Genomic DNA, 26,700 nt, shown 5'->3' with positions numbered 1-26,700 from the left:
GGAAGAGGCAGAGGCAGGGGCAGGGCAGGATGGAATGGGCATTGGGGACCCAGTGCACTCTGGTGGAAGAAGCCTTAAGTTGATGGTGGGAGTGGTGTGAAATGTGAAGATACCTGTCACAAAAAGATAAGAAAGTGCAGTCTTGTGACAATGACTATCTTATAAATTACTATTTACCTTACACAACAATAAACAATTGTCTACCTTAAATTCCAATACAAAGGAGAATTCCATCTTTCAGTAAATTACTTATTTTTAAAAATAAAATATTTAATGAATTTTAAAGAGAGAAATATATACAGAAAAAAATAGAGAGAGAAAGAGAGAAGGAGAGAGAGAGAGAGGGAGAGACACCATGGCACTGTTCAACTCTAGCTTATAGTGGTCCTAGGTGTTGAACCTGGGACTTTGGAGGCTCAGGCACGAAACTTTTAAATAACCATTATGCTCTCTCCAGGCCCAGGAAACTACTTCTTATGAACCATAAACATAAGCTTTATAATCTAGCCCCGTGAAATCAACTCTCCACAAAAGTTTTGGGGCCGGGTGGTGGCACACCTGGTTGAGCGCACATGTTACAGTGCACAAGGACCCAGGTTCGAGCCCCCAGATTTAGGAACTATGTTTGGAAGAAGGTTCTTGAGAAAGTGACTTCTAAAAATTGCTTTTATCCATGAAATTATCTTTTTCTTTTTTTCCCCATAAGCAAAACTATTATAATGAGGAATGTGGGGTGGAGGTGGTGAGTCCAGTACAGTATACAAGCTAGCATGCACAAGGCCATAAATTCAAGCCTTCAGTCTCCATATGCAGTGGACTGAAGCTTTATAAGAGGGGAAGCAGTGCTCCAGGTGTGTCTGTTCCTCTCTCCCTCTCTATTGCCTCCTTCCTTTTCAATTTCTCTGTCTAAAAGGAAAAGAGAGAGAGAGAGAGAGAGAAAACGTAAGAGAGAGTGAAGTGGCTACCAGGAGCAGTGCATTTGTTGTGCAAGCCACCAAGCTCAAGTGACAAAGCTGGTGGCAATTTAAAAAATTGTAATTAAAAATGTACTAAATATTGGAGGGAAAATGAGCAGCAGGAGCAAACATGTTGCAGAATTCTACTCAATACCCACCTTTCTCCTCCTAAACTGTATTCACTCTCCAACAAAATTTACAATCGAAAAAAGTTCACTCTCCAACAAATTTACCCCCATATGATCTCTGCTCAAACCACTAAGTGGGGGGAAAGATACAGGGAGAAAGGCAAATAGAGATTTATAAAATCTCAGAGCTAGAAAGGACCTTAAGAGACAGACAGTAGATAATATTGATTGATTTTCTCACTGCAAAAGAAGAAAAGGGACCACAGTTACAACAAAAACAAAAGGAACTTTAATACCAAGAATCCCTGTGTTAAAAGACAAAATTTACTACTGTACGTATTTGGTTGATAGGAAGAATGATGGGAGTTTTTGTTCTTCCTTTCTTTCTTTCTTTTTTTTTTTTTTAAAGAAAAAGGTTTCATTCATAAATGTAGTATTCAGAGCAGCAGTTATCAGCAAAATAACTTTAAGAGGTAGACAATGACCTTTAGGAATGTTCAACAAAGACATGCATTCTTGACTGTAACTATTCTGCATAGTCAAACACCTCACATATTTTTAAATGGAAAAACTGTGTAACATGTTTAATGCAAACAACCAAAGGGACATCCTTAAATTTACTTATCAAGATAAAATTAGGTTTTAAGTAAAATGTTTACAATCAAGGTATTCTCAGAAGCAAAAATATCAAAGTCACTGGGTAATAAGTCTGTTATAATTGGATTGTCAGAAAAGTTATATTTTTCTATGCAAAAGTGAGTTATGACTTTGCTGACAACCTGATACTAAAGGATGTCTTTGGAAACTCAGAGGCTTACATAAGGAAAGACTAATGATTGAAAATTATTTTCCAAACTAATAGCAGTAACTTATTCCAAATTTTAGCCTAGGGTTTTAAATATGTAATTTTAAGATGCTCAATTTCCAAACGTACAGACATATGTTCTGTAGTCAGGGCTTCATGCTTGTATGATGCCACTGCTCCCAGCGCTCTTTTTCTCCCTCTAGACAGAGAAGTAGAGATACCACAGTGATGCTCCACCACTTCTGAAGCTTCCCTTTTGCATGCCCCAATGGTGTGTGTGCGATAAAACCCGGATCTCTGTACAAGGAAAGTATGAGCTATCTCATGCCTTACATATTTTTTTTTAATTATGTTTTTAAATGAAGTTAACAATGGTTCTGTGTTAAAGTAAAAATGCTAGCTCTAATCTTATTTATTGCTCTACTTTAGAGAAAAAGCCATGAGAAATAATAATGACTAGGAAAACAGTATACAGGAGAGAGGCAAATAAGCTTAAGTCACCAATGAAGCAGGCGGGTCTCTACAAGACCAATGTCTTCAATTTCCCAAAGTTTCATCTCAACACTTTACAAGTCTATAATGTGTTGAGTTACCATACTCATGACTTAACATACTGGTGAGCAAATTAACAGAAGTGTACAGGGAAAACTATGAAACTGATAAACTAATTAATCCATTTAATTTGTTTTCTGTCCCCCTTATTTGAGTATAAGCTCCAAGAATGCAGGACATACTTTAAATTCACTGCTAATTCCCTAAAATAATTCCTACTCAAATGACTATGGAAAAGAATAAAAAAGTTGGAAGACTGAAAAAACAAAACAAAAAAAACAATTCCTACTAATGCAGTGGTCACTGATTCAGTATGTGCTGAATAAATACTGTCTTACTTTACATTCAGACAGTGCTAACCACAGGATAAGCTAGAGTAAGTACATATAAGTATTATTAGCTATTCCATCATTAAACTAAATATTGTATAGATTTGGCAGTTTTCCTCATTTCATTCATGCTAAGACAAGCAACAGAAACAAATGAGCATGTATAGCTTTTTACCATAGGTTTTGCTACTCTATACTTACTGTTCATCTCCCCCAAAAACTCCCATTTTTTTTAAACCTTCCATTTTTTTACCTTAGTAAAATAATGAAATGAGAATTCTGACAGAAGTATTAGGGATTTTTTTAAAACTCATATTGGATAGCTATACTAGATTAGACAAAGGAAAATTTAATAAGTTTTACAGACGTAACAATTAGGGGTGCATATCTGATATTACAGGACCATGAAAGAGCAGTGAGAAGAGCTTATTTATGTTAGGATTTAATACTCTCTTATTCCAGATATTTCACTAATTCCAGATATTTCCAAAGTACATAATATTAAATGAGTCAATGCCAAGGCAAGCCGAAGGGATTTCTAACATCATTTACCATACTTCCTTTTCCTGAGCAAATTTCAAAATGGAGTATTTTTATAAACATTCCATTAGAGACCAAAAGGCTTTGATTTTCAAAGTAGCAGTGATGGCCAAAGGCTTCATTAAGCCAGAGAAAACATCCTAGAGCAGTTTGGGAGCTGCAACTGATAGCAGAAGTATATTCTGATTGAATCTAGGAGAAGTTTAAAGCATTTTTCAGTTTGCCCTGTTAACTGTTACATTCTGGCTGAGGGCTCTCCCTGTCCAAATTGCTAGTGGTACAAGACTGTTCTTGTCCCTACTAGAAGAGAAATGATAATCCTATTGGTTTTGCCTTTGAGATATTATCAGTAGAATAAGATCATCTCTCTCAATGAAACATTCCTAAGTCTACATTTTCTGGTGGCCACCACATAGAAGGAAAAGGATGTGTTTGTAGAGGACCAAAAGAAAGTAACTGATAAAAGAGCAAATAGCATGCTTTAACAATGACTCTTTAGTCACTATCAGGCCACCCCATCAGCTGGGGCCCTAGTTGGGGAGTCCTGAGATTCCCAAAGAAGGGACTAGACCTCAAATAAATCCCTCTCTCCATTGTTACTGGTCATTTTCATCAGGAACAACACAATAGACCCCTTTGTGGGCCCCCATAGGACCTTGCCCTCAACTTGGATCAACTGTGGTAGAGAATATTCCATCCTCTGAAGGGAGGCTAGACAATATACTCTATGTTATACCTGAGGAAGATGGGTCCTGATATTGGGGCAGCTTGGAACATTCCTACTTAAGACCACAGAATGTGAGCTCAGATCTAGAGGGATGTAGAGGTCACATAGGCTCCTAAGCTAGATATGGGCCCCAGATCACATCAAATCAATGGGGTTTACAATCAACAAGATTTATACACCTTTCCTATATTTGGGAGATACTCTCTTCCCTGATCCAGCTTTCTGGGCCTTCTTTCAGCCATGAAATCATCTCCCCAGACAATAATTAGGATCCACCTACACATCAGATTTAAGGCTCAGGCAAAAACCAAACAAACAAAAACACTAGTATTCACAGGCCCTTTGAAATATAACTAAAATATGCGTACCTCCCAACTCTTCATCTGCACTATTCTAGCCTTTATGTCCACGATTGGGCGACAATTTGTTTGGCTTTGTATGTTAACTCTTTTTTCAACCACCAGGTTCCAGATGCTAGCATGATGCCTAGCAGACTTCCCTGGATAGATAACCCCACCAATGTGTCCTAGAGCTCCACTTCCCCAGAGCCCTTCCCCACTAGGGAAAGAGAGAGACAAGCTGGGAGTATGGAATGACCTGTCAATGCCCATGTTCAGTGGGGAAGCAATTACAGAAGCGACTTTCCATCTTCTGCATCCCACAATGACTTTGGGTCCATAGTCCCAGAGGGTTAAAGAATAGGAAAGCTGGGATTGGGGAGTAGTGCAGTGGGTTAAGAACATGTGGCACAAAGCACAAGGACCGGCGTAAGGATCCTGGTTCAAGCCCCCCGACTCCCACCTGCAGGGGAGTCACTTCACAGGCGGTGAAGCAGATCTGCAGGGGTCTGTTTTTCTCTCTCCCTCTGTCTTTCCCTCCGCTATCCATTTCTCTCTATCTAGCAACAACGACATCAACAACAAAAATAACTACAACAACAATAAAAAATAAGGGCAACAAGAGGGAAAAATAAATATTAAAAAAGTAAAAAAAAAAAAAGAATAGGAAAGCTATTAGGGGAGGGTATGGGATACAGAGTTCTGGTGGTGGGAATTATGTGAAGTTGTACCCCTCTTATCCTATGGTTTAGTCAATGTTTCCTTTTTATAAATAAAAAATTTTTAAAAAAAGAGTAAATGCCAGAACCAGTTATAAAGTACCAACTTCTCGTTTAACACTACTGAAAGCACCAAGTTCAGAAACATCTTCTTGACGCATAAGAGGGATATTAAAGAAGTCAACTTGCTCCTTCCTGTGTATCTTTGTATTTCCCTTGCTTGCCATATTAGGCACAGGGAAACAAAAAATAAATCAGTCTTTAGATTTGCATCAGTTCAGGTGACTGGATCTACCTGACAGGTTATCAATGTTGATGTCTTTGTTGTGAATGGGTCAACTAAGCACAAACTTTAATGACCACTGTTTAATTAAGTAACACTAGTCACCTACTAGTCACCTAGTTTGAATTTCAGTTACCACATATACTAACTAAATGCATAAAGTTACAAACGCCATATACATAACAGGTGTGTTTCTCAAGAGCTTGTTTGGTGGTTCAAGTAGAGGAGTGTAGCTACTCTTATACCCTTGACTGAGCACTGGAACATCTCCATTCATGGAAGGCACATGAAATGGTGAGGAAGGGGACACCTGACTTGCCAGCCAAATCAGCCACATACACCCTGGCAATCAATGGGGTGACAGATGTCACAGTGAGATTGCCCTCACATACAACAGATGTGTTTCTTCATCAGTGACCAATCAGGCTACTTCTTTCAAAATCTCAAAGTGACTGATCCCTACACATGCCTCATTCAGTTCATATACACACAATAGACACAGTTGTGCTATTACCTGACATTTTACAAAATGAATTATTCAAAGGCGGACTAATAAAAATGAAGGTGTAGGGAGTCAGGCAGTAGCACAGCGGGTTAAATGCAGGTGGCACAAAAAGCACAAAGGCCTGGCATAAGGATCCCGGTTCCAGCCCCTGGCTCCCCACATGCAGGGGAGTCGCTTCATAAGTGATGAAGCAGGTCTGCAGGTGTCTATCTTTCTCTCCCCCTCTCTGTCTTCCCCTCCTCTCTCCATTTCTCTCTGTCCTATACAACAACAACGACATCAATAATAACTACTACAACAACAAATAACTACTACAAGGGCAACAAAAGGGAATCAATAAATATTTTTTAAAAATGAAGGTGTAGCAAACATATGAAGTGATAACGCTGGAAGTAAAGTGAGAATCAAATATAAATATAGCTACAGTTGAAAATGTCTCCAGTCCAGAAACCTCCAACATGCCAGAAGGAGTCAGAAGAGATAGGTACTGACCTCATGCTTGAGTGAGTCCAATGCTTTATCCATTGTGCCACCTCCTGGGCCCCTTAACACAAGTTCTTAAAAGTTATAAGACAATTTTCTTTTCCTTACTGATTAAACCTTTTTAAAAATTTTTATTAGTGATTTAATATTGATTTATAAATTTACAAGATAACAGGTATAATTCCATACCTTTCCCACTACTAGAGTTCTGTATCCCCATCCCCTCCATTGGAAATTGCATTACCTCTCCCAAGATCACAGATATAGCTTGACTTATTTCTGTAATTATCTATCTATATGTATATGTATTTGTCCTTTTTTTTTTTCTTCCTAGGTCTTGCCTTTTTTTCCTTTTTAAGTCACACCTACTATTTCCGAGTGTCCTTCCTTGACTTCAGAGGCCTCTGGTCATCTTCCCCTTACATTTCTCCTGCTCTGGGAATATGGACCAGAATTCTTTATTCCTTACTGATTCTTAAGATTGTTTTGCTTAGTTTTAGCTTGAGCAGTCACTTTTATGGTCCTACACAGCCATGTGAAGTGAGGCTTACCTATTCTAAAATGGTTGGTATATGAGCTAGTCAAATAAACTTACGTGAATTTCATAAATTTTTAATGAAATGATTCCCACACCTTCAGAAATAATAATCCATTCATAGAATGGATTTTATTAGATAGTTTCATATATATGTGTGTATATATATATATATATATATATATATATATATATATATATATATACACACAACTGCCTAACTTCTACTTCCCTTTCAGAGCTATTAGAAAAACAGTTATCTTCATAATTTTATTTGTTTTTCTTTTTATCATTTATTGGCGGTTTACAGTATGGTTGTTGGTGCATGGGTACAATTTTTTATTTCCTTTTTATAGGTGCCTGCAAAACACTCTCACTTCCAACTGAAGTCCTTTTCCACTATCATACACCAGGACCCCAAAATCGTCTCTACCCTATCTCTATCATTTGAAACACAAAACAGGAAGAGCTTCAAAGGAAAGAATTTCCACTGTACAGGTAGGTTTCCTTTGGTTTTTGAAAGGTCATATTATACTACTTCACTTTTACCAAAGACCTAATTATTACCTGTTCTTTGCTAGTTGCAAGAATTCCGGAGAGAACAGCTCTCACAGCCATTTCTTTATCCTCTACCTCCCAAAAGTACTGCTTAAAAATCAGAGCCTTCTTTGCGAGCTTTCAAATGTAAATCTGGATTTTAAAATAACAGCTCATATTAACATTATTTTAGAAGAGAATCTGAGTTTGTTTTATTGAATTAGTGATGTATTTATAACTAAAAGTTGTTTTGAAAACGGTAGCTGATATACCTAAAAATACATATGTAAACTGAAGAGCAACAGATTCCCTTTTGTGGCAATTCTCTGAAACTGCTGGCTACATATACATAAAAACACACATATTTTTTCACTGTCTAAAAAGTGAATTATTCTTTTTCTATGAGGTAAATGTCATCCTATTTGATAATTTCAATCCCACACAAAAATTCCCTAATGTTATATCCTCCTATATCCATTAAAAACAATAGAAAACAGTCTTGATGTTTGCACAACAATGGGGATCTTAACTCTTTCCCAGAAGAAGAAAACCTTAAAACATTATCTTTTTATAGGTCTAAGAGGATTAAAAGATTTATTCCTTCCTAAGATGTAATAATTTAAACAAAATCTCAATCATGTAAGAGTACACAACTGTTATTGGATGATGAAAATATACTTAAACATTTCTGTAGAAACTAATTAGTCTCTCAGCATAAGGCACATCTTAAAACAAAACAAAGAAACTGGGATCTAGTCACCCTGTAATTATGACTCAAATGACAGTTACTGAGGATTAATTCATACTGAGAGGCTATGGGGAAGGAAAACAAAAGGAGCAGAAGACATTATCAAGCAGTTCATAATCTTTCTGACAACCTTAATGCTTAGTCATTAGCATGCATTGCAGGTTCTTAAAATATTTTATCAATACAATAAAGACAAATTGACAGAAAGTGCAGGAACTGTCCATCCCCAATTAGCTGAATATCCAGAGAAGGGCCCCTCAGGCAGCTGAGGGGCCTGAGCACACTAGGCTGTCACAGTCTGGCCCCAGGGTATCATCAGGCTCCCCAGAGAGTCTACAAGTTCCCCTTCCGGGAAAACCAAAGGGCAGAGCAGAATCAGTCATAGGATCAGGCTGGGGTCAAACACTGGTAATAATGCATTTTATTCAGAGCAGGAAGGTAAGACACAAAAAGGGCCAGATTAGGTCAAGAAGGAACAATAGCCAATATCAGCAAGACCAGAGTACTGCTGAAGAAGTCAAAAGTCAAGAGGTACTGGCCTGTCCTGAGGTAATTTAGGAAGCACAGGGTTGGGGAACGAGAAGAACCAGCGCTCAAAGTCAGTACTGAGACAGATTGGGGCAGGAAAATTGGTTCAGGTAGGAGATCCAGACAAGAAACCACGTCCTGGAGCCAGGCAAGCCCTTCTATCACCTCCTTTTTCTTTTTTCCTTTTTTTTTTTTTTGCCTCCAGGGTTATTGCTGGGGCTCAGTGCCTGCACTCGGAATCCACTGCTCCTGGAGGCCATTTTTCCCATTTTGTTGCCCTTGTTGTAGTAGTTATTGTTGTCATAGCTGTTGTTGTTGGATAAGACAGAAAGAAATGGAGAGAAGAGGGGAAGACAGAGAGGAGGAAAGACAGACAGCTGCAGATCTGCTTCACTGCTTGTGAAGCGACCCCTCTGCAGGTGGGGAACCGGGGACTTGAACCTGGATCCTTACGTCAGCCCCTGCACTTTGTACCATGTGCATTTAACCTGCCTAGCTCCCCCTCCTTTTTCCTTTTTAAGTCCCCAATCTCTGACAGAACTCCAATAAATTCTCTGTTTTCCTTATCTGGAGAAAAAAAAACTCTGACTTGTAACCTTCTCAAGTCCCTTGTCAACTCCTTCTTCCTGACAGGTCCCAGAGAAAACACACACATGATAAAAATGTACATGTGCACATATTCAAATTTCGTACACACATTTTTTAACTACCAGGAGCATGGAACTGATCAGCATACAATGCAAACAATGGAAGGAACAAGAGGAAGGCATATCTTCTGTCTAGAGAAATTACAAAGGTCTAACAGATATATAGTAATGGCTGAATTAGATCTCAAAGGGTGGGGAGGAGTTAACCAGGAAAGGTGAAGCTCATGGAGAAGGAAAAAACATAAGCAAAGCCACACACACGTCTAATGAAGGCGAAATGGAGAAATAGAATTGAGTATAGCCAAAGCAGCACACATGGGGAAGGCTGGGGAGCAGACAAGAAGATTACGCTGACGATATTTTTAGTGAAAAGCTCACATAATAATAGAAACAGAAGAAACCTGGGCTTTCACTTGCAGGCAATGGGAATCACCTGAGGCTGAGAAGAATCGAGGTGATCAAATTTATGATCTGCAATTTGGGCAGCAATACAGCAAAGTTTGAAGGCTGGAAATGGAAAAGAAGAATAAGGAAGTGGAAGGTTATCATAGGCTAAGTAAGAAACCATGTGGATCTAAACTTGTGTGAAGGGGAAAATAGGTTGCAGAGGCACTCTAGGAGGTAGGATCTACAGAATAAACTAAACAATTAGGTGTGGGATGAGGAGAAGGAGTGGAGAAACAGAGGAAGACTGAGGTTTTTACTCCAGGCAGCCAGATGAGTAGTCAAGTCATTAAGAAGGAAAGGAAAAAACAAGAGCAGGTAGAAAAGAAATCTCTCCTGTGCGATGGGGGAGGGAGGGTTAAGGACACAATTATTTAGATAAATGCTTCCATTCCATCCCGTGCTACATACTGTGCTAAGGATACAGAATTATTTTCTTTAATCCTTACAGTAGCACATTATATACATTTTACGTAGAAGATAGCTCCAAAGGGTTAAATAATAATTTGTTGAATGCCATCATTTCATGCAACTAATATTTATCAGGTACCTTCCATGTGCTAGAGTTTTGCGAGTAAAGGAAATGGGCAGCAAGGTCCTTATCCCTGTGTAGCTTATAGTGGAGAAGAGAGACAACAAACAGGTAATTTAATGAACAAGATAACTTCAGATCAAAGCTAAGAAGACAATAATATGACACTGTGTGAGAACTAACTGCGCTCTGTTGTAAAAAGTGCATTTCAAGTTTTCAAATAATTTTTATTAAAACCTGTAATATAGGTGTCTATTGATATCATTTCACCAAAAGCAAAAACCAAGATGCAGAAAGGTTTAGTATCTTCTCTCCAAATAAGAGATCTAGTAAGTACACAGGGAGTCTGTGCTCATAATCATACAATGTACAGTTAAAGTGAGGGTTGCAGGAGGCAGCTTAGTGGTACAGCAAACCATGTGTGCATGAGTTTGATCACTGGCAACAAAGAAAATCAGGCCTTTTGTTCAATACAAATGTTACGGGGGGGGGGTGAGCGATAGCACCGTGGGTTAAGTGTACATGGCACGAAGTGCAAGAACTGGCATGAGGATCCTGGTTAGAGCCCCTGGCTCCCCACTTGAAGGGGGGGCATGGCGGTGAAGAAGGTCTGCACGTGTCTGTCTTTCTCTCCCTGTCTCCCCTCCTCTCTTGATTTCTCTCTGTCCTATCCAACAACAACAGCAATGACAACAATAATAACGACAACAACAAGGGTAACAACAAGAGCAACAAAATGGGAAAAATGTCCTCCAGGAGCAGTGGATTCGTGTAGTACAGGCACAGAGCCCCAACAATAACCCTGGAAGCAAAAAAAAACAACCACACACACATACACACACACACAACAAAACAAAACAAACAAACAAAAAACAACTATGTTACTTTAAAACAACTGAAAACAAATGAATAATAACCATCAAACTGAAAAGATGGAGACCAGTGGTGGTGTACCTGAATGAGTGCACGTGTTGCAATGTGCAAGGTCCCGGGTTCAAGCCCCTGGTTACCACCTGCAGGGGGAAAGCTTCAGGAGTGGTGAAACTGTGCTACAAGTATCTCTCTGTCTCCCCCTTCTTCTCAATTTCTGGCTGTCTCTATCCGATAAATAATTTTTAAAAAATTTAAAAAATAATGAAAAGATGGAGACATTACATAGAGGGGCCGGGTGGTGGTGCACCTGGTTAGTGCACATATTATGGTATGCAAAGACCTGGGTTTAAGCCCCCAGTCCCCACCTGCAGGGGGGAAGCTTTGCAAGTCGTGAAGCAGGTCTTGATTTCTAGCTGTCTCTATCCAATAAAGAAAATACAAATAAATAAATAAATGTTTTTTTTTAAAGAGAAATTACATAGAGAACTTCTGCTCTGATGAATTTTAGAAGAAAGCCAGCATGTTTAAGCAGAAGCATGATGTATGCTTACCATGGACAAGGATCTAGACCTAAAGGAACCACTTAGTGCTCCTAACAGTTCATGCTGCTTTTCTCTCACTCAGAATGTCTTTTGTCCTCACTGGAATCTCCATTCTTCGAAGTGGAAGGTTATCATAGGCTAAGTAAGATCTAAACTCATGTGAAGGGGAAAAAAGATTACAGAGACTTAAGAGGCAGGATCTACAGAATAAATAATTAGGTGTGGGATGAGGAGGAGTGAAGAAATAGAGGAAGACTGAGGTTTTTACTCCAAGCAGTCAGATGAGTTGTCTGACTGTGATAAAAAAATCTCATCATTGTAACCAACTTGTCTTTCTCTGAATTCATATTATGCCTCTCCTATCAGACTTGGTATCTTTTTACTATTTGTTCATATATTCTTGTTTGTACCCTCATTAGTCTAAAGCTTCCTGGAGGCAGGTATCATGTTCTGATAGTTTTAATTTGATTTGATTTGATTTTTGCCAAGAGGGTTATCACTGGGGCTCAGTGTCTGCACGATGAATCTATTGCTCCCAGCAGTCATTTTTTTTTTCATTCCTTTATTCTTTTCTTTAACTTAACAGGACATAAACAGAGATGAACTGAGGCGGGAAGACAGAGGGAGGGAGGGAGAGAGGGAAAAAGGGAGGGAGGGGGAAGACAGAGAGAAAGAGAGAGGGGGGAGGGAGGGAAGGGGGAGGGAGAGGGAGGGACACCTGCAGCACTTTTTCCACTGCTTATAAAAGCTTCCCTCCATAGGTAGAGACCAGGGGCTTGAACCTGAGTCCTTGCACATAAAACCTGTGCATTCAACCAGGTTTGCCACTATCTGATTTTTATTCTGTCAGCCACTTTTAAAATTAAGAAAATTTTAACTCATTTCGTATATCTGCATATCTATAAACATATATATCTTTTACCTTCTTTTAAAGTACTCTATAGTTTTTTTAAAAAGGTATTTAATATTTGGGGGGCTGGGTGGTGGTGCACCTGGTTAAGCACACATGTTACAATGTTTAAGGACTCAGGTTCAAGCGCCAACCTGCAGAGGGAAAGCTTCATGAGTGGTAAAGCCAGGCAGCAGGTGTCTCTCTGTCTCTCTCCCTCCTTCCTCTCAATATCTGGCAGTCTCTATCCAATAAATAAATAAATGAAGATAATAAAAAATTAATATTTTAAAAATTTACTAAGTACTTCTGAAAGAAAATATGGACATGTTTTTAAGTAGTCATAATAAATACCTAAACAAAATTAACATTAATTTCTTGATGTCATCTAATATCTAGTTAATATTTAACTTCAAACTTACCTGATTGTCTGAGAAATGTTTTGTGATATGTGTTTTATCATTAATGAATATCCAAACAAGATCCATACACTACATTTGGTTATTATGCCTCTCAGTTCTCTCTGCTTTAAAAATAGGTCACCCCCAACGCCCATGTTCAGCGGGGAAACAATTACAGAAGCCAGACCTTCCACCTTCTGCATCCCACAATGACCTTCGGTCCATATTCCCAGAGGGTTAAAGAACAGGAAAGCTATCAAGGGAGGGGATGGGATATGGAGTTCTGGTGGTGGGAATTGTGTGGAGTTGTACCCCTCTTAACCTATGGTTTTGTCAGTGTTTATTTTTATAAATAAAATAAAAAATAAATAAAAAATAAGATATAGGTATTCCCTTAAAAATGTCACAACAAATTTTAATCTCACTTGAGATGTGTGGGAATTATGAAAATGAATGCAAGTCTAGTAATGAAAAAAAAAATAGGTCACTCCCATTTCATTTTGCCAGAGACATCATGAATAAAATTAGTCATTTTCCCCCACTGACTATTTGTATCACATTCTGGACTTGTCTGCTTGGTTCCTCAACAATAAGAGCTGTGCTTCTAATTAATTTACTTAAGAAGTACATATTATGATAGAACATGAAGCAGGGATCTATAAAGTGTGGTGACTATAATAGTGAACACAACTACAGTCCTAGCTCAAACAGAAGAATACCATGAAACAAATGATCACACCAGATATTGTTAGCAGCTGTGATATATGCTAATATGGAAAAGCAGAAAGCAGTAAAAGCATAGCAAGGAGACTTATGCTTATTAACTAAAGAAAATATCATTAGTGGTCTGGGAGGTGGCACAGTGGATAAAATATCAGACTCTCAAGCATGAGATCCTGAGTTCAATCCCCGGCAGCACATGTACCAGAGTGATGTCTGGCTTTCTCTGCTCCTATGTTTCTCATTAATAAATAAATAAAATCTTTAAAAAAAAAAAACCCAAATATGTCCCCACTTTTTTATTTCTGAGATCAACTCAGTTGGATTCTTTCAGGAGTTCCTATTAGAGAAAATAGAACTAGCACACAGACAATTTAATCCAGGTAAGGTAACTTGTATTAGAGGAGGTAGCTCACCTGGTAGAGTGCAACCATTATCATGAGTGAGGACCCAGGTCCTAGTGCCTGATCATCACTCCATGCAGGCATTCTCAGTGGGAAACTTTCACCAGTGGTGCAGTGCTATGGTGACTGTCTGCCTATCTACCTCTCTTGCCCTCTGTCTGAAAGAAAGACAGTTGCCAGGAGTGGTGGAATTGTTCTGAGAACAAATGACAACACTAGTGGTTAAGAAAGAGAAAGTGAGAATGACAGGGAGGGAGAGAAGGAGAAAGGGAGAAGGAGGGGAGAGGGACAGGAGGAGGGAGAGGGAATGAAGAAAGGCAGTGGTACAGTAGGTAAAGCTCCAGACTTAAAAGCATGAGGTCCCAAGTTTGATCCCTGGCATCACATATGCTAACGTGATGTCTTGTTGGTATGCATGAGACCCCTTCTGTTTCATTTGGTTTAAATCCCCCCTGCTTAACACTATTCTATTTACATAACCACTTCATTCTATTTACATAACCGCTGTTAACAAGCACCTCCCTCCAGGGCATTGGTTCAAGCCCCACTGTTTCATGATATGTTTTTGCTCCACCCCCCCTCCTTGTCACACCCTGATCCCTTCTTTGTCACACCCTGATTTTCACCAGTCACTTTTCTCTCCACCCTCTCTATGTCACATCCTGTTTCCACCCTACTTGGGAAGTATATATAAAGACGGCATTGTGAGTTTTAGAGTACTGTACCTTGAGTTTAACTTAGCTCGGCTTAGATTGTGCTGCGTCCTGCATGAATAAAGAGATACTGCCTACAGCTCAACCATGAGTCCCTGGTCATCTGTTACCCGCCCGTGAAGCCAGCCCGGCGAAAACAACTTAACCCGTAGAAAACAACATAATGCTCTGAGTCTCCCTCTCCCTTCTATCATAAGTAAATAAATAGATCTTTAAAAAAATAAAAGGGAAATCATAATTCAAGAAACAGCTACACAAACTGGAAGAAAAAGATCACATTTTATGTACCACCAACTTAAATACTAGGATGATGACTTTTTGACAAGGAACAGAAAGGACATTAGTAGAACTAGAAGAGCATGCTCAGAGGGAAGCCACTACTCAAAAGGGCTTTTCAGTTAAAGTTGAGGGAGAAAAAAATGCTCAAGTACACTGACTGGATGTAATGGAGGGTAAAAAAAGAACAGAAAAACAATAAAGAACATGACAGTCCGCCTCTTCATTTTAAAAGATCACAGAATTATTTAAATAATACTATTAAATAGATGACTTGTTTTGAATATCCCTCCCCTAAATAAATAACTTTTATACAACACTACACGACCAATGTAAATGTGTTGAGTTTCCCAGTTCCCACCAGATTTTACTTTAGTTTTGTGACAAAAACATATTATTTACTTGGGCATCAAATATCTCACTGCTCTACAAACTTGAAAATAAATACCTCAATACTATGAACTGAATCACACCTTTCCTCCTAACACGCGTTGAGAGGCTCTAGCCCCCCAAACTGACTTCTTTGGAAAAAGGCCTTTTAGAAGCTAATTAAGGTCAAATGCAATAATAAGGATGAGAACCTTAATCTTACAAGAGTACTGAGCTCTCTATTGTCTGACATGGAAGGACACAGAAAATTCAGCTGTCTGCTACCTTACACAGCCCTGGTCAGAAACTGAAACCTGGAACTTCTCAGCTTCAGGACTGTGAGAAAATATTGTTTTAAGGTCACCCTCTTTATAGTATTTTTCTATAGCAATCTAGCCTGACACATACACCATCCTAATTTATTTCCTTTCTAATATCTAAGTTTTTAAAAATATTTGTGTATTCCCTTTTGTTGCCCTTGTTTTCTTGTTGTAGTTATTGTTGTTGTTGGATAGGACAGAGAGAAATGGAAAGAGGAGGGGAAGACAGAGAGGGGGAGAGAAAGATACCTGCAGACCTGCTTCACGGCTTGTGAAGCGACTTCCCTGCAGGTGGGAAGCCAGGGGCTCAAACTGGGATCCTTCTGCGGGTCCTTGTGCTTTGTGCCACGTGTGCTTAACCCACTGCACTACTGCCCAACTCCCCTGATATCTAAGTTTTAAGTCTCTCCTATCTGCATGATTTTAGAAATTGTGTGTAAAACTTGGAAGGCACATCAAAACTTAAGGCCATATGTATGAAAAGCATATCTTGACAAAAAAGCAAACGAGAAAAATAACTGATTAAGGGCACTTTGCAACCATGGGAATGAAATGGAATGGTTTTTCTTTGCTTACAATTACTTTTATTCTTTGAATTTTATATTCTTTTCAAAACAGATAGGAGTTCTCCTCAGGTGAACCAGATCTGGATATTTTTCAGCTGTGGTCAGCTCTTTGAATCCCACTAGGGTTTGGTGATGCAGAGTAAACAAGGCTATAAATCAACTGCAATGCATTTAATACCTCAATGTACTGCAAACTGATCTAGAATAGGCTAGGGGTCAGTTGAAAGCATTTTTTCTGTGAAACAGTTCCTTTCCCCTCAAGGGGTGGTATGGACTTGGAAGATGGCAAATCCTAAGGTTACATGCGACCAAAGAAGTGTGGCTGCGTTAGTGGACGGGCCAGGTTTCTTCAGGTGAGATTCTTCATTTCTTTATTAGGTTGGAGCCATGGATATTTAAAAACACACATCCTAGTGGCTGGCAATAATTTGAAATCTGGTGGGCAACTTTTCAAGAAATAAAAGCTATAAACGAAATAGCTTTAGTTCCATTCAGCATGCTGTGGGAAATGGCTAATGGACACACATTACTATGACTGGCAAAGCCAGCTGCCAATAAATGAGAAGAGATTCAAACCACTGCATAACAACAACACTTCCTAAGCTTATTTCACTAATTTGTCAAAGTAGGACATTATCCAAAGTGGAAGAAAAATGAGATTGGAGAGCAGAGGAAGAAACTATTTAAAAATAAAAGCTATGCTTCTTTCTCTACTTGTTAGTTCTCACTGCTCTGAGTAATTATGGTTTACTTCTACCATTTCCTGATTCCACACTTGGTTTTAGTGAAAGCAGCATTATCTCCTTTTCAAATGATAAGCAAAGAGCTATTTTGGGCAGGATGCATTTCCATTGTTTCTTATATCTCCCATGTATTTTTCCAACAGAAAGAAGTCTAATAACTGGCTGGATTTGGAAGGAAGTATGGCATTCTGATATATCATTCCTCTGAGAGCGTGGGGGACAACATTCTCTCCTGTCACTTTTTCATTTCCAAAAAGAAGTGAAATATCAAATACTATCACCTGTTTTTCCTCCATTTTCAACTCTTAACTCATACATTTATACAACTTAATTATAAAATGAACTAATACTTTAAATCTTTTATCATTTGGAATGAAATGAAAGCAACCTTAGTACTGGAGAGATGGTTCATGGGGTAGGCTGTGTGTCCTGTCATGTTTACAGCCCAGGTTCAGACCCTGATACCACACAGGAGGTAGTTAGCACTGGAGGAAGCTCCAGTGCTGTGTGTGGACTCTCCTTACCTGTCTATATTTCTATCTGAATGAAAAAGTAGTATAGAAGCAACAAAATTACATGTGCACAAAGCCCCAACTTAAAAAAAAAAAAGAAAACCTATCCCATCACAAAAGTCAAAATTCACTTACTTATATTAATTCAAGCCACAACAAAAGCTTTAAATTCTATGTCGTATAGAATTTAAGAGGAATGAGTATTCAAGTATTATATCATTTTAGTGTAATGGAATTCATTGTTACATATATTAGAGTATGTAACATGGGACTGAACTACATGGCTTAAAATCCCACTTCACCACTTACTAGCTCTGCAATTTTAGACAAATTAATCTTACCATGCCTCCACTTTTTTTTTTTAATTAAAAAAATTTTTCCCCTTTTCTTGTCTTTTTTTTAAATTGTTGTCACAGTTATTGTTGTTGTTATTATTGTCGTTGTTGGACAGGACAGAGAGAAATCGAGAGAGGAGGGGAAGACAGAGAGGGGAGAGAAAGATAAGACACCTGCAGACCTGCTTCACCGCCTGTGAAGCGACTCCCCTGCAGGTGGGGAGCTGGGTGCCATGTGTGCTTAACCCCCTGCGCTACCGCCTGACCCCCACCTCCATTTTCTTATCTGTAAATAGAGAATAGTAATAGTTCTATATAAAAGGGTGTTATACCTAGCAAAGAAAAAGTACTATGTATGCTAACTATTAAAATTTCAAAAAATATCTCAAGGACATTGTGTTAACCTCCTTACTATTTAAGACGTTCACACAGTTATATGTAAAATCAAGCAAAGGTTTACAAAATTTTCTTTCTTTTTTTTATTCATTAATTTTATTTTTGAGAGAGATGCAGAGAGAGACACACACACACAGAGAAACACCAGAGCACTGCTTTGCTCTGGCTTATGGTGGTGTGGGGGATTGAAACTGGGACTTAGGAGCCTCAGGCATGAGAGTCTGTTTGCATAACCATTATGCTGTCTCCCCTGCCCCCCCCAATTTTATTATATCACAAATCTCTTTGCTAATCAGATAAAAAAGAATGAAGTTACTCCTTCAAAATTAGCCTCAATTGAAACTAAGATAATATTGATAACTTCAGTATACACTTGACTTTTAGAGACAAGATACTGAGTTGTTGGCAAAGCCATGATGTATTTTTCTATGTAAAAATGTGTAATGAGTTTTCCCACAACCCAATATCATACTTAACTAACATACTTCAGTGAAAGGAACCAAATGGAAAAATACATAGTATCACAGTAGCTCAATCTCAAAAACTCAACATAATCTGAATCACTGCCCTGAGAGCAAAATACATACTTCTGCGGCGATCTGTTATCAACTTCAGCTTTCAGTCGTAAATTCTCCCTCACCAGGCCACCATTTTCCAATTTCAATTTTTTATTCACCTTAAAAAAAAAATTTGAAATACTTAATTGTAAGAAAAAACAAAAGTACCTTTCAAAAATTGTGACATGAGCAGTCTATATAGTTTTTAGAGTGGTAACAGGAAAGGGCTACTCGGATACTGGGATGTGCTCTTTAGAAATTTGAAAATCACCACTAGAAATGACACATGTATACCACTCACCAAGAATTCTAAATCCATATTCCCTTAAGCACCCCATGCAAATTTCCTACCAAGGGAAATAAACAGAGCTGTCTGTTAGTTTAGAATCATTAAGGAAATTTACTAATACCAAGCGTAGGTTTTTTTTTTTTTTTTTTCATTTTCACATTATTGAATATACAAAGTATGGTGACACACCAAACACAATTATTTGCAAAACAAACCAAAGCTTGAGCTGAAAGAATGATTTCTGATTGTTTTAAGTAGCTTTTTGATGGTAATAAATCTAGTATAATTAAAGCAATTTTTTTTCTTTATTCAGAAACTTTATTCTTTTTTTATAATTTTTATATTTATTTATTTTCCCTTTTGTTGCCCTTGTTGTTTAACATTGTTGTGGTTATTATTGTTATTGACATCATTGTTGTTGGATAGGACAGAGAAAAATGGAGTGAGATGGGGAAGACAGAGAGGGGGAGAGAAAGATAGACACCTGCAGACGGGCTTCACCGCCTGTGAAGCGACTCCCCTGCAGGAGGGGAACCCGGGGCTCGAACCGGATCCTTAAGCCAGTCCTTGCGCTTTGCGCCACGCGTGCGCTTAACCTGCTGCGCCACCGCCGGACTCCCTCAGAAAGACTTTCTAAATGTCCTGGCCCACACAACATGTGGAGCTCTCAACATGGGTCAATAATAAATGTTTTTTTTAATGAATTCCACAGACTGCCTTTTGAAGAAAAAGGTATGGCTTTCTTTTTTAAACTGCACGACACCTAAAGTTTGCTAAATAAAACATAAACTATTAGAAAATCTAGAGGCTTGATACTGATTCTGGGAAGCCTGAAAAGTAGTTTGCCTAAATTTTAGTCTTCTTAAATCTACTTTCTACAAATCCCTAGTGATTGAAATTATTAACTAAATCCTAAGAACAGTAAAACTCCCTAGACTTAGAAATCATTCTCACTAAGCTAGCAAGAAAAAATTTTGTTTGACTAGAAATAGTAATATTAAAAGTGAATGGGTGACAAAAATATTGTTAACAACAACAAAAAAAATAAAACAGGAAGAATTAAGAAGCAGATTAAAAAAAAAAAAGCTGACCAATGTCTTTGGCAACTTCCAGAACTTGTATTTCAATTGCGCACCAACTCACAAATACACCAAGAATATGAGAAGCAAAAATTTAAAAAAAGGAAGAAGAAAGGAAGAAAGAGAGAAAAGGGATGTTTTTGAGGTACAAAGCCTAACTATTCTGTTGTTTTGACTCACACATGTTTCATATGGGCTCTGAGAACTTGCTTATCTTTGTGGCTGCAAATCAACCAGGATGGTGGAGGGTTAGTTCTTTAAGTGACTGACTGATAAATACCATTACTGCCTTCCGGAAGATATAAGGAAAATCATCTACTTCCTTCTATGCACAGACAATGAATTAAGCTCTAAAGTATAGCACCATAAGAGGAAGCACTTAGTGAATGCTTTTTGATGATGACAAGCTTAAATTAGAAACTGGTTTGATTTCTTTTCTTCATCCCCTTTGTACTGTCTGGCCATGTTTCAAAGTCTCTCACTAGTCCTATGGTTCTCTAGTATTCTCATTATAGGCTGTCTAGTTGTTCAAACCAGAAAGATTTTCAAGTTCAGTAGATTAGGTAGGTGAAAGTTACAAAGAACAGAGTTCTGACCAGTGCACCTAAACAAATAATGAAGACTTTGGCTAATAACTTTGCATTCTTACTACAGTTGGATATTGATAACAGCCTCACCATTGTTCAGAACTCACCTAGTACATGGAAAGTGTGTGTGTGGGGGGTCCATTTTACTCATTATAAGCAGTCCTTTATTCTGAATCTTTTGTACTCCTGTATTTGATTTACACTATATTGTTTTTGTACTACTCCACAATCAAGTTTTATCACTGTAGTCCTTGTTTTTAAAAAAATCTATTTATATTCCAGATTGCTAACTGCCTTATCCTATTTAACACCATTACTAAGCATTCAAAATGGCGTGCTTATTAAAAAGATCCCCAATAAAACTAACATCTCAGACAGCTTTGAGCATTTAACGGGTAATGATTAAAAGGGGGGAAAAACAGAACTACAACTGTACTCCTCTTTTACAAATATCACCCACAACACTCTTAGAAGTCCAGAGTAAAGTTTTCACACAGAGCCTCACGCCTTGGAATGCATTTATTGCCAAACAATTTTAATCGACTTTACTAAGTATAAAGGAGGCTACATAGAACTTACTGTTGGCTCAGAAGGAGGTAAGAAGGAAAGATGAGGGACCAGGTGGTGGCACACCTGGTTGAGCACATATGTTACAATGCCTAAGGACTCAGGTTTAAGCCCTTAGCCCCCACCTACAGGGGGAAAGCCCCACAAGTGGTGACGCAGTGCTGCTGGTGTCTCTCTCCCTCTCTATCTCCCCTTCCCTTTGAATTTCTGTCTCTATCCAATTAAAAAAAAGAAGAAGAAGAAGGAAAGGAGACATGATGGACTGATAAAATATTCTAGCTTTCCGGTTGTCTTTCCTTTTCACGTCTTCCTCTTAAGACGACCAAACATGGCAACACTGGGCATCAGTACCTATTTCCCCTAAACTAGTAAAAAACTCAGTATGTAATTATATCGGAATTTCTTTATTCTCTGAAAACACTACGTTCGTTCCCTTCTTCCTCTCATCCTGACATTTTGTCAGTCTAAGTAGCATTTATTTTACATATAGTATGTGAAGCTGGCTTTATTTACACTAACTTTCACGTTTCCCAGTGAGGATCTCAGGCCCAGTATGTGGAGGCACTTCATCAGAATATGGAGCTCATAAATAATTTCAAGAGCAGAATTTAGTAATTCAGTACAGTAATAGTATTTCAAGGGAGCACAGATAGTTCAGATGAATGACTGTGCACTGGATACCCACAAAACTACCAACATTCAATATAGTAGGACACCACTGTATATAAATCTGGGGGCGGGGGGCTAAGATCGGATCCTTTGACCAGCAAAACTGAATGACATTTGATTATAACCTCTAGTGCTGATGCCATGAATTCTAACTCCTTTCTTAGAGTAAAAAATCCTAGGTCTTTTTTTTTCTTTTTAAATGAAAGAACAACTACTAAATATAAACCTACTACGTAAGTCATGATAATCTTTTTTTTTTGTATGCAACTGCCTAAACTGTTATAGTTCCCCTGAAGTCTGCTAACTATTTACAGTCTTAAAAGTCAGAAAGATAGTCCACATTTTTCACTTTATAGGCAGAAAAATATACTGTGTTTGCTTTATATGCATAAACTAGTTTATTAAATAAATTTTATAAAGTTAAAGCAAACCACGAAGAGGGGAACTAGAGATACAACCTTTAAATAATTAACGTCCTTTTTTAAAAGGATGATGCAAACTCATGAAAGCATGATGGCACCTTCAAGTATAGTAATAAGAGGAACCACCTGATATTTCTCCCCAAATGGTGCTATTTAAGGAGTAAAAATTTTCCCACTGCTTACAAATGTTTATCCAGGGTTTTTGGACTTCCCCCACAACTCATCTAGTGACAAGATAATATGTCTATTTATGAACTTTTGACGGTACTTAAAATATCACAGAATTTAAAAGACAACCATCATATAGATTTTAGAAAACAACTATAACTTACCTCCTTTAATTTGTCCACATCATCTTTCACTTTTTCGTATATTTCATTAGCTGTTCTTAGTTTTTTCTTCCACTCTGATACAGTTTCTGGATCAATTTTATTTGGAGTATCTGTAACTGGATGTTTGTCTTCGTTTTGGTTGCCCTTCATTAAAGTTAAAGGATCCAGGATAGTCTTGATCTGTGACTCCAAGCTGAGATTTTTACTTTTAAGTTCTTCTACCTCTTTCTGCAGACAATCTATTTCATCCTGAAAAAGCATTACAAAGCCATGAGACGGGGGCTAGGTGGTAGAGCAGTGGGTTAAGCGCACATGGTGCAAAGCAGGAGGCCCAGCGCAAGGACCTGCAGAAGGAACCCGGTTCGAGCCCCCAGCTCCCCACCTGCAGGAGAGTCGCCTCACAAGCGGTGAAGCAGGTCTGCAGGTGTCTTTCTTTCCTCCTCTCTCGATTTCTCTCTGTCCTATCCAACAACAGCTATAACAACAATAATAATAACAACCACAAGGGTAACAAAATGGGAAAAATAGCCTCCAGGAGCAGTGGATTCGTAGTGCTGGCACGGAGCCCCAGTGATAACCCTGGAGGCAAAAAAAAAAAAAAAGCCATAAGACACAAGTTCTGAAAATGTATGCTAAACTAAGATCAATGTGTTTTATCTTTTTACAATCAAAATTCGGAATCTACACAAATTATGCACTGTAATGGGTATTTATTTATATTTTATTTTTTTGCTTCCAAGGTTATGGCTGGGGCTTCGGTGCCTGCACTATGAATCCACTGCTCCTGGCGGCCATCTTTTCCATTCTGTTCCTGTTGGATAAGATAGAGAGAAATTGAGAGAGATGGGGAGAATAGAGAAGGGAAAGACACCTGCAGACCTGCTTCACCGCTTGTGAAGTGACGCCTTTGCAGGTAGGGAGCCAGGGACTCGAGCCAGCATACTCGCAGAGGTCCTTGTGATTTGCACCATGTTCACTTAACCCTGTGCGTCACTGCCAGCTCCCAACATAATGGTTCTATAGATAAAAAGTCACATCAACTTGAAATTCTCAAGATGTATTTGACCAGTAAAAATTGTTGTTTTTCACCAGTTTCATTTTTAATTCAGAGCTAATTTATAATTAAAAATGTCAAATCTTCAATTTTAAGATAAAAAAAAACACACAAGGATACAAGGAAGTATATTCTGTTTCAGAAGAAAATTCCCAGGTATATTTTATTGCTTTACAGAGAGGAATTAAAAACACAGTATAGAACATAGTGATGTATAGCTTTGTTTATATTTTGGATATTATATCTGAAGTAGGATTGAAACCATCTACCATTTCCTTCCATAATCCTTTTCAAAATAATACTATATACAATCAGAGAGTGACTAGTGCTTGCATGAACAAGAGTGGTACAATCAGGAAATGGGTAAAATGTTGCAGCTTACATAGGATTAGAAAGTCTATGTACAGCATGATGACTATAATTAATAGTACTGTCCTCTACACAGGACCTTTGCTAAGAGAGCAATTTCCAGTGCTCTCACCACGCACAAAGTGAGGCTACTAGTCTAACTGAAGCAATCACTTCACTATGTGTGTGTGTGTATAAACACATATATATATAATGTTGATGTACATATTAAAACACAGAACTTTAATTAATCTTTGTTATTAATAGAATGTTATAAGATTGTAAGCTCACAGTGTATAGTTCCATGCCACACCCACCACCAAAGTTCTGTATCCCCACCCTCCCAGCTCACAGAGAGAACCACCATAGTTCTCAAATGTTTTACAAGCAGTTTGCTTGCTTTGGTGTCTTTTTTGTTTGCTTTGTTGGCAAGTTCATATGAATCAGTTCTCTGGATTCCACATATGAGTGAAACCATCTGGTACTTGTCTTTCATCGCTTCACTTATTTTACTAAGCCTCATCACCTCCAATTCCATCCATTTTTGTCCCAAGTGACACAATATCATCTTTTTGACTGCAGAGTAATATTCCATGGAGTATATATCCCATAGTTTCTTTGGTCAGTCATCTGATGATGGGCATTTAGGCTGCTTTTACTCTTTGGCTACTGTGAATAATGCAGCTATGAAGATAGGGGTGCATATGGCCCTTCAAATTAGCGTTTGAGTATCCATTGGATAAATGCCAAAGAGTGGAATTGCTGAATCATAAGGTAATTACATTTTTATTTGTTTAAGGACTGTCCATACAGTCTTCCAGAGGCTGCATCAGTTTGCATTCCCACCAGCAGTGTAGCAGAGTCCTTTTTCTCCACAACCTCACCAACACATCTCATTTCTTGGTTTGCGGATGCAAGCCATTGTCTCAGGTGTGAGACGGTGTCTCATTGTAGTTTTATTTTGCATTTCTCTAATGGTAAGTGAAATAGAACATGTCTTCATGTGTTAGTAGGCCATATGGATCCCTTCTTTAGAAAACTGCTTAGTTCTTTGGCCTCCTTTTTTACTGTGGCATTTTTGCTTCTTTTGTAGATCTGTACCAATTCTGTACAGATGTTTGATATCAGTCACTTGCCTGACATGTGATCTTCCCCCATTTTCTGGGTTGCCTATATTTTTTCCTTTTTTCCATATTTTTCCTTTTTTTTTTTTTTTCTCACAAGTGCTTTGGCAATTTTGTGGCCTTTTGTGGTTCCACACACATTTTTGGACAAATTGTTCAATTTGCTTGAAAAATGCCATTGGAATTTTGATAGAGACTGCATTGAAATTATAGATGGCTTTTGGTAGAACAGACATTTTAATAAGGTTTATTCTTCCAGTCTAGGAATAAGGAATGTTCTTCTACTTCAACACAGAACTCTAATATTTAAGTACATTACTTATCGATACATTCAATAACAAAAAGGTGAAAGCTTTCCTTCTAAGATCAGGAATAATACAAAGATGGTCACTCTTATCATTACTATTCAGTAGAGTATTAGAAGTGCTAGTAAAAGCAATTAAACAAGGAAAAGACATAAAGAGAATCCAAATTGCAAACAACTATCACTATTTTATGACATGATACACAGAAAAATAAATCACAAAACTTCAATAAAAAACACTGACAAAACCAAGACAAGAGGGGTACAACTCCACACAATTCCCACCATCAGAACTCCATATCCCAGCCCCTACGGAGTGCTGGTGGTGGGAATTGTGTGGAGTTGTACCCCTCTTATCCTATGGTTTTGTCAGTGTTTCCTTTTTATAAATAAAATAACCTGCTAGAAATCCTAAATACAGTAAGTGGCTAGGTATAAAATTAGTATACAAAAATCACATTCCACTTCTATGATTAGATAATTAACAAATAATTAGCAAATATAACAAAAATAACAAACAATTAGCAACAATATAACAAAAATAATGAAATATATAACAAAAACAAAAAATAACAAATAATTAGCTTGCAGAAAGAAAAGTGAGGAAAGTAATCTCATTTACAACTGCATCAGAAAGAAGTAAAACTTCATAATAAATTTAACCAAAGAAGCAAAAATATGGAAAACTACATTACTGAAAGAAAAAGAAGGCATAAAGAAATGGAAAGATGTACCATGTTAATAGATTGGACTGACATCACACACATACAAAAATGACCCTTTATATTGCCTAGACGTACATACAGACTCAACATAAACTCTATCAAGATTCCAAATAATCTATAAGTAGAACAAATTATGAAATACAAAAAAAATTTCAAAAAGTAAAATCATTTCTGAGGCAAAAGAACAAAAATGGAGTCATAATGTTTACTAATTTCACTACAAAACAATAATTAAAACAACACAGTAG

The 26,700-nt window shown here is 37.9% G+C and overlaps 1 protein-coding gene across 1 annotated transcript in view; it reads right to left on the bottom strand.

Moving 5' to 3' along the window:
- OBI1 (ORC ubiquitin ligase 1) overlaps positions 1-26,700 on the bottom strand; it is a 47,975-nt gene that overhangs the window by 4,658 nt on the left and 16,617 nt on the right. Inside the window, exons 4-5 of the mRNA XM_007528981.3 lie at positions 22,898-23,146; positions 18,983-19,071 (exon numbers count right to left, since the gene is read on the bottom strand). Of these exons, the coding sequence (XP_007529043.1) occupies positions 18,983-19,071; positions 22,898-23,146 (338 nt within the window). The remainder of the gene's footprint in view (positions 1-18,982; positions 19,072-22,897; positions 23,147-26,700) is intronic.

The sequence above is a fragment of the Erinaceus europaeus genome, chromosome 5, assembly GCF_950295315.1.
Source record: "Erinaceus europaeus chromosome 5, mEriEur2.1, whole genome shotgun sequence".
NCBI lineage: Eukaryota > Metazoa > Chordata > Mammalia > Eulipotyphla > Erinaceidae > Erinaceus > Erinaceus europaeus.
The sequence above is the reverse complement of the archived record's forward strand: the minus strand, read 5'-3'. Positions and strand labels throughout refer to the sequence as shown.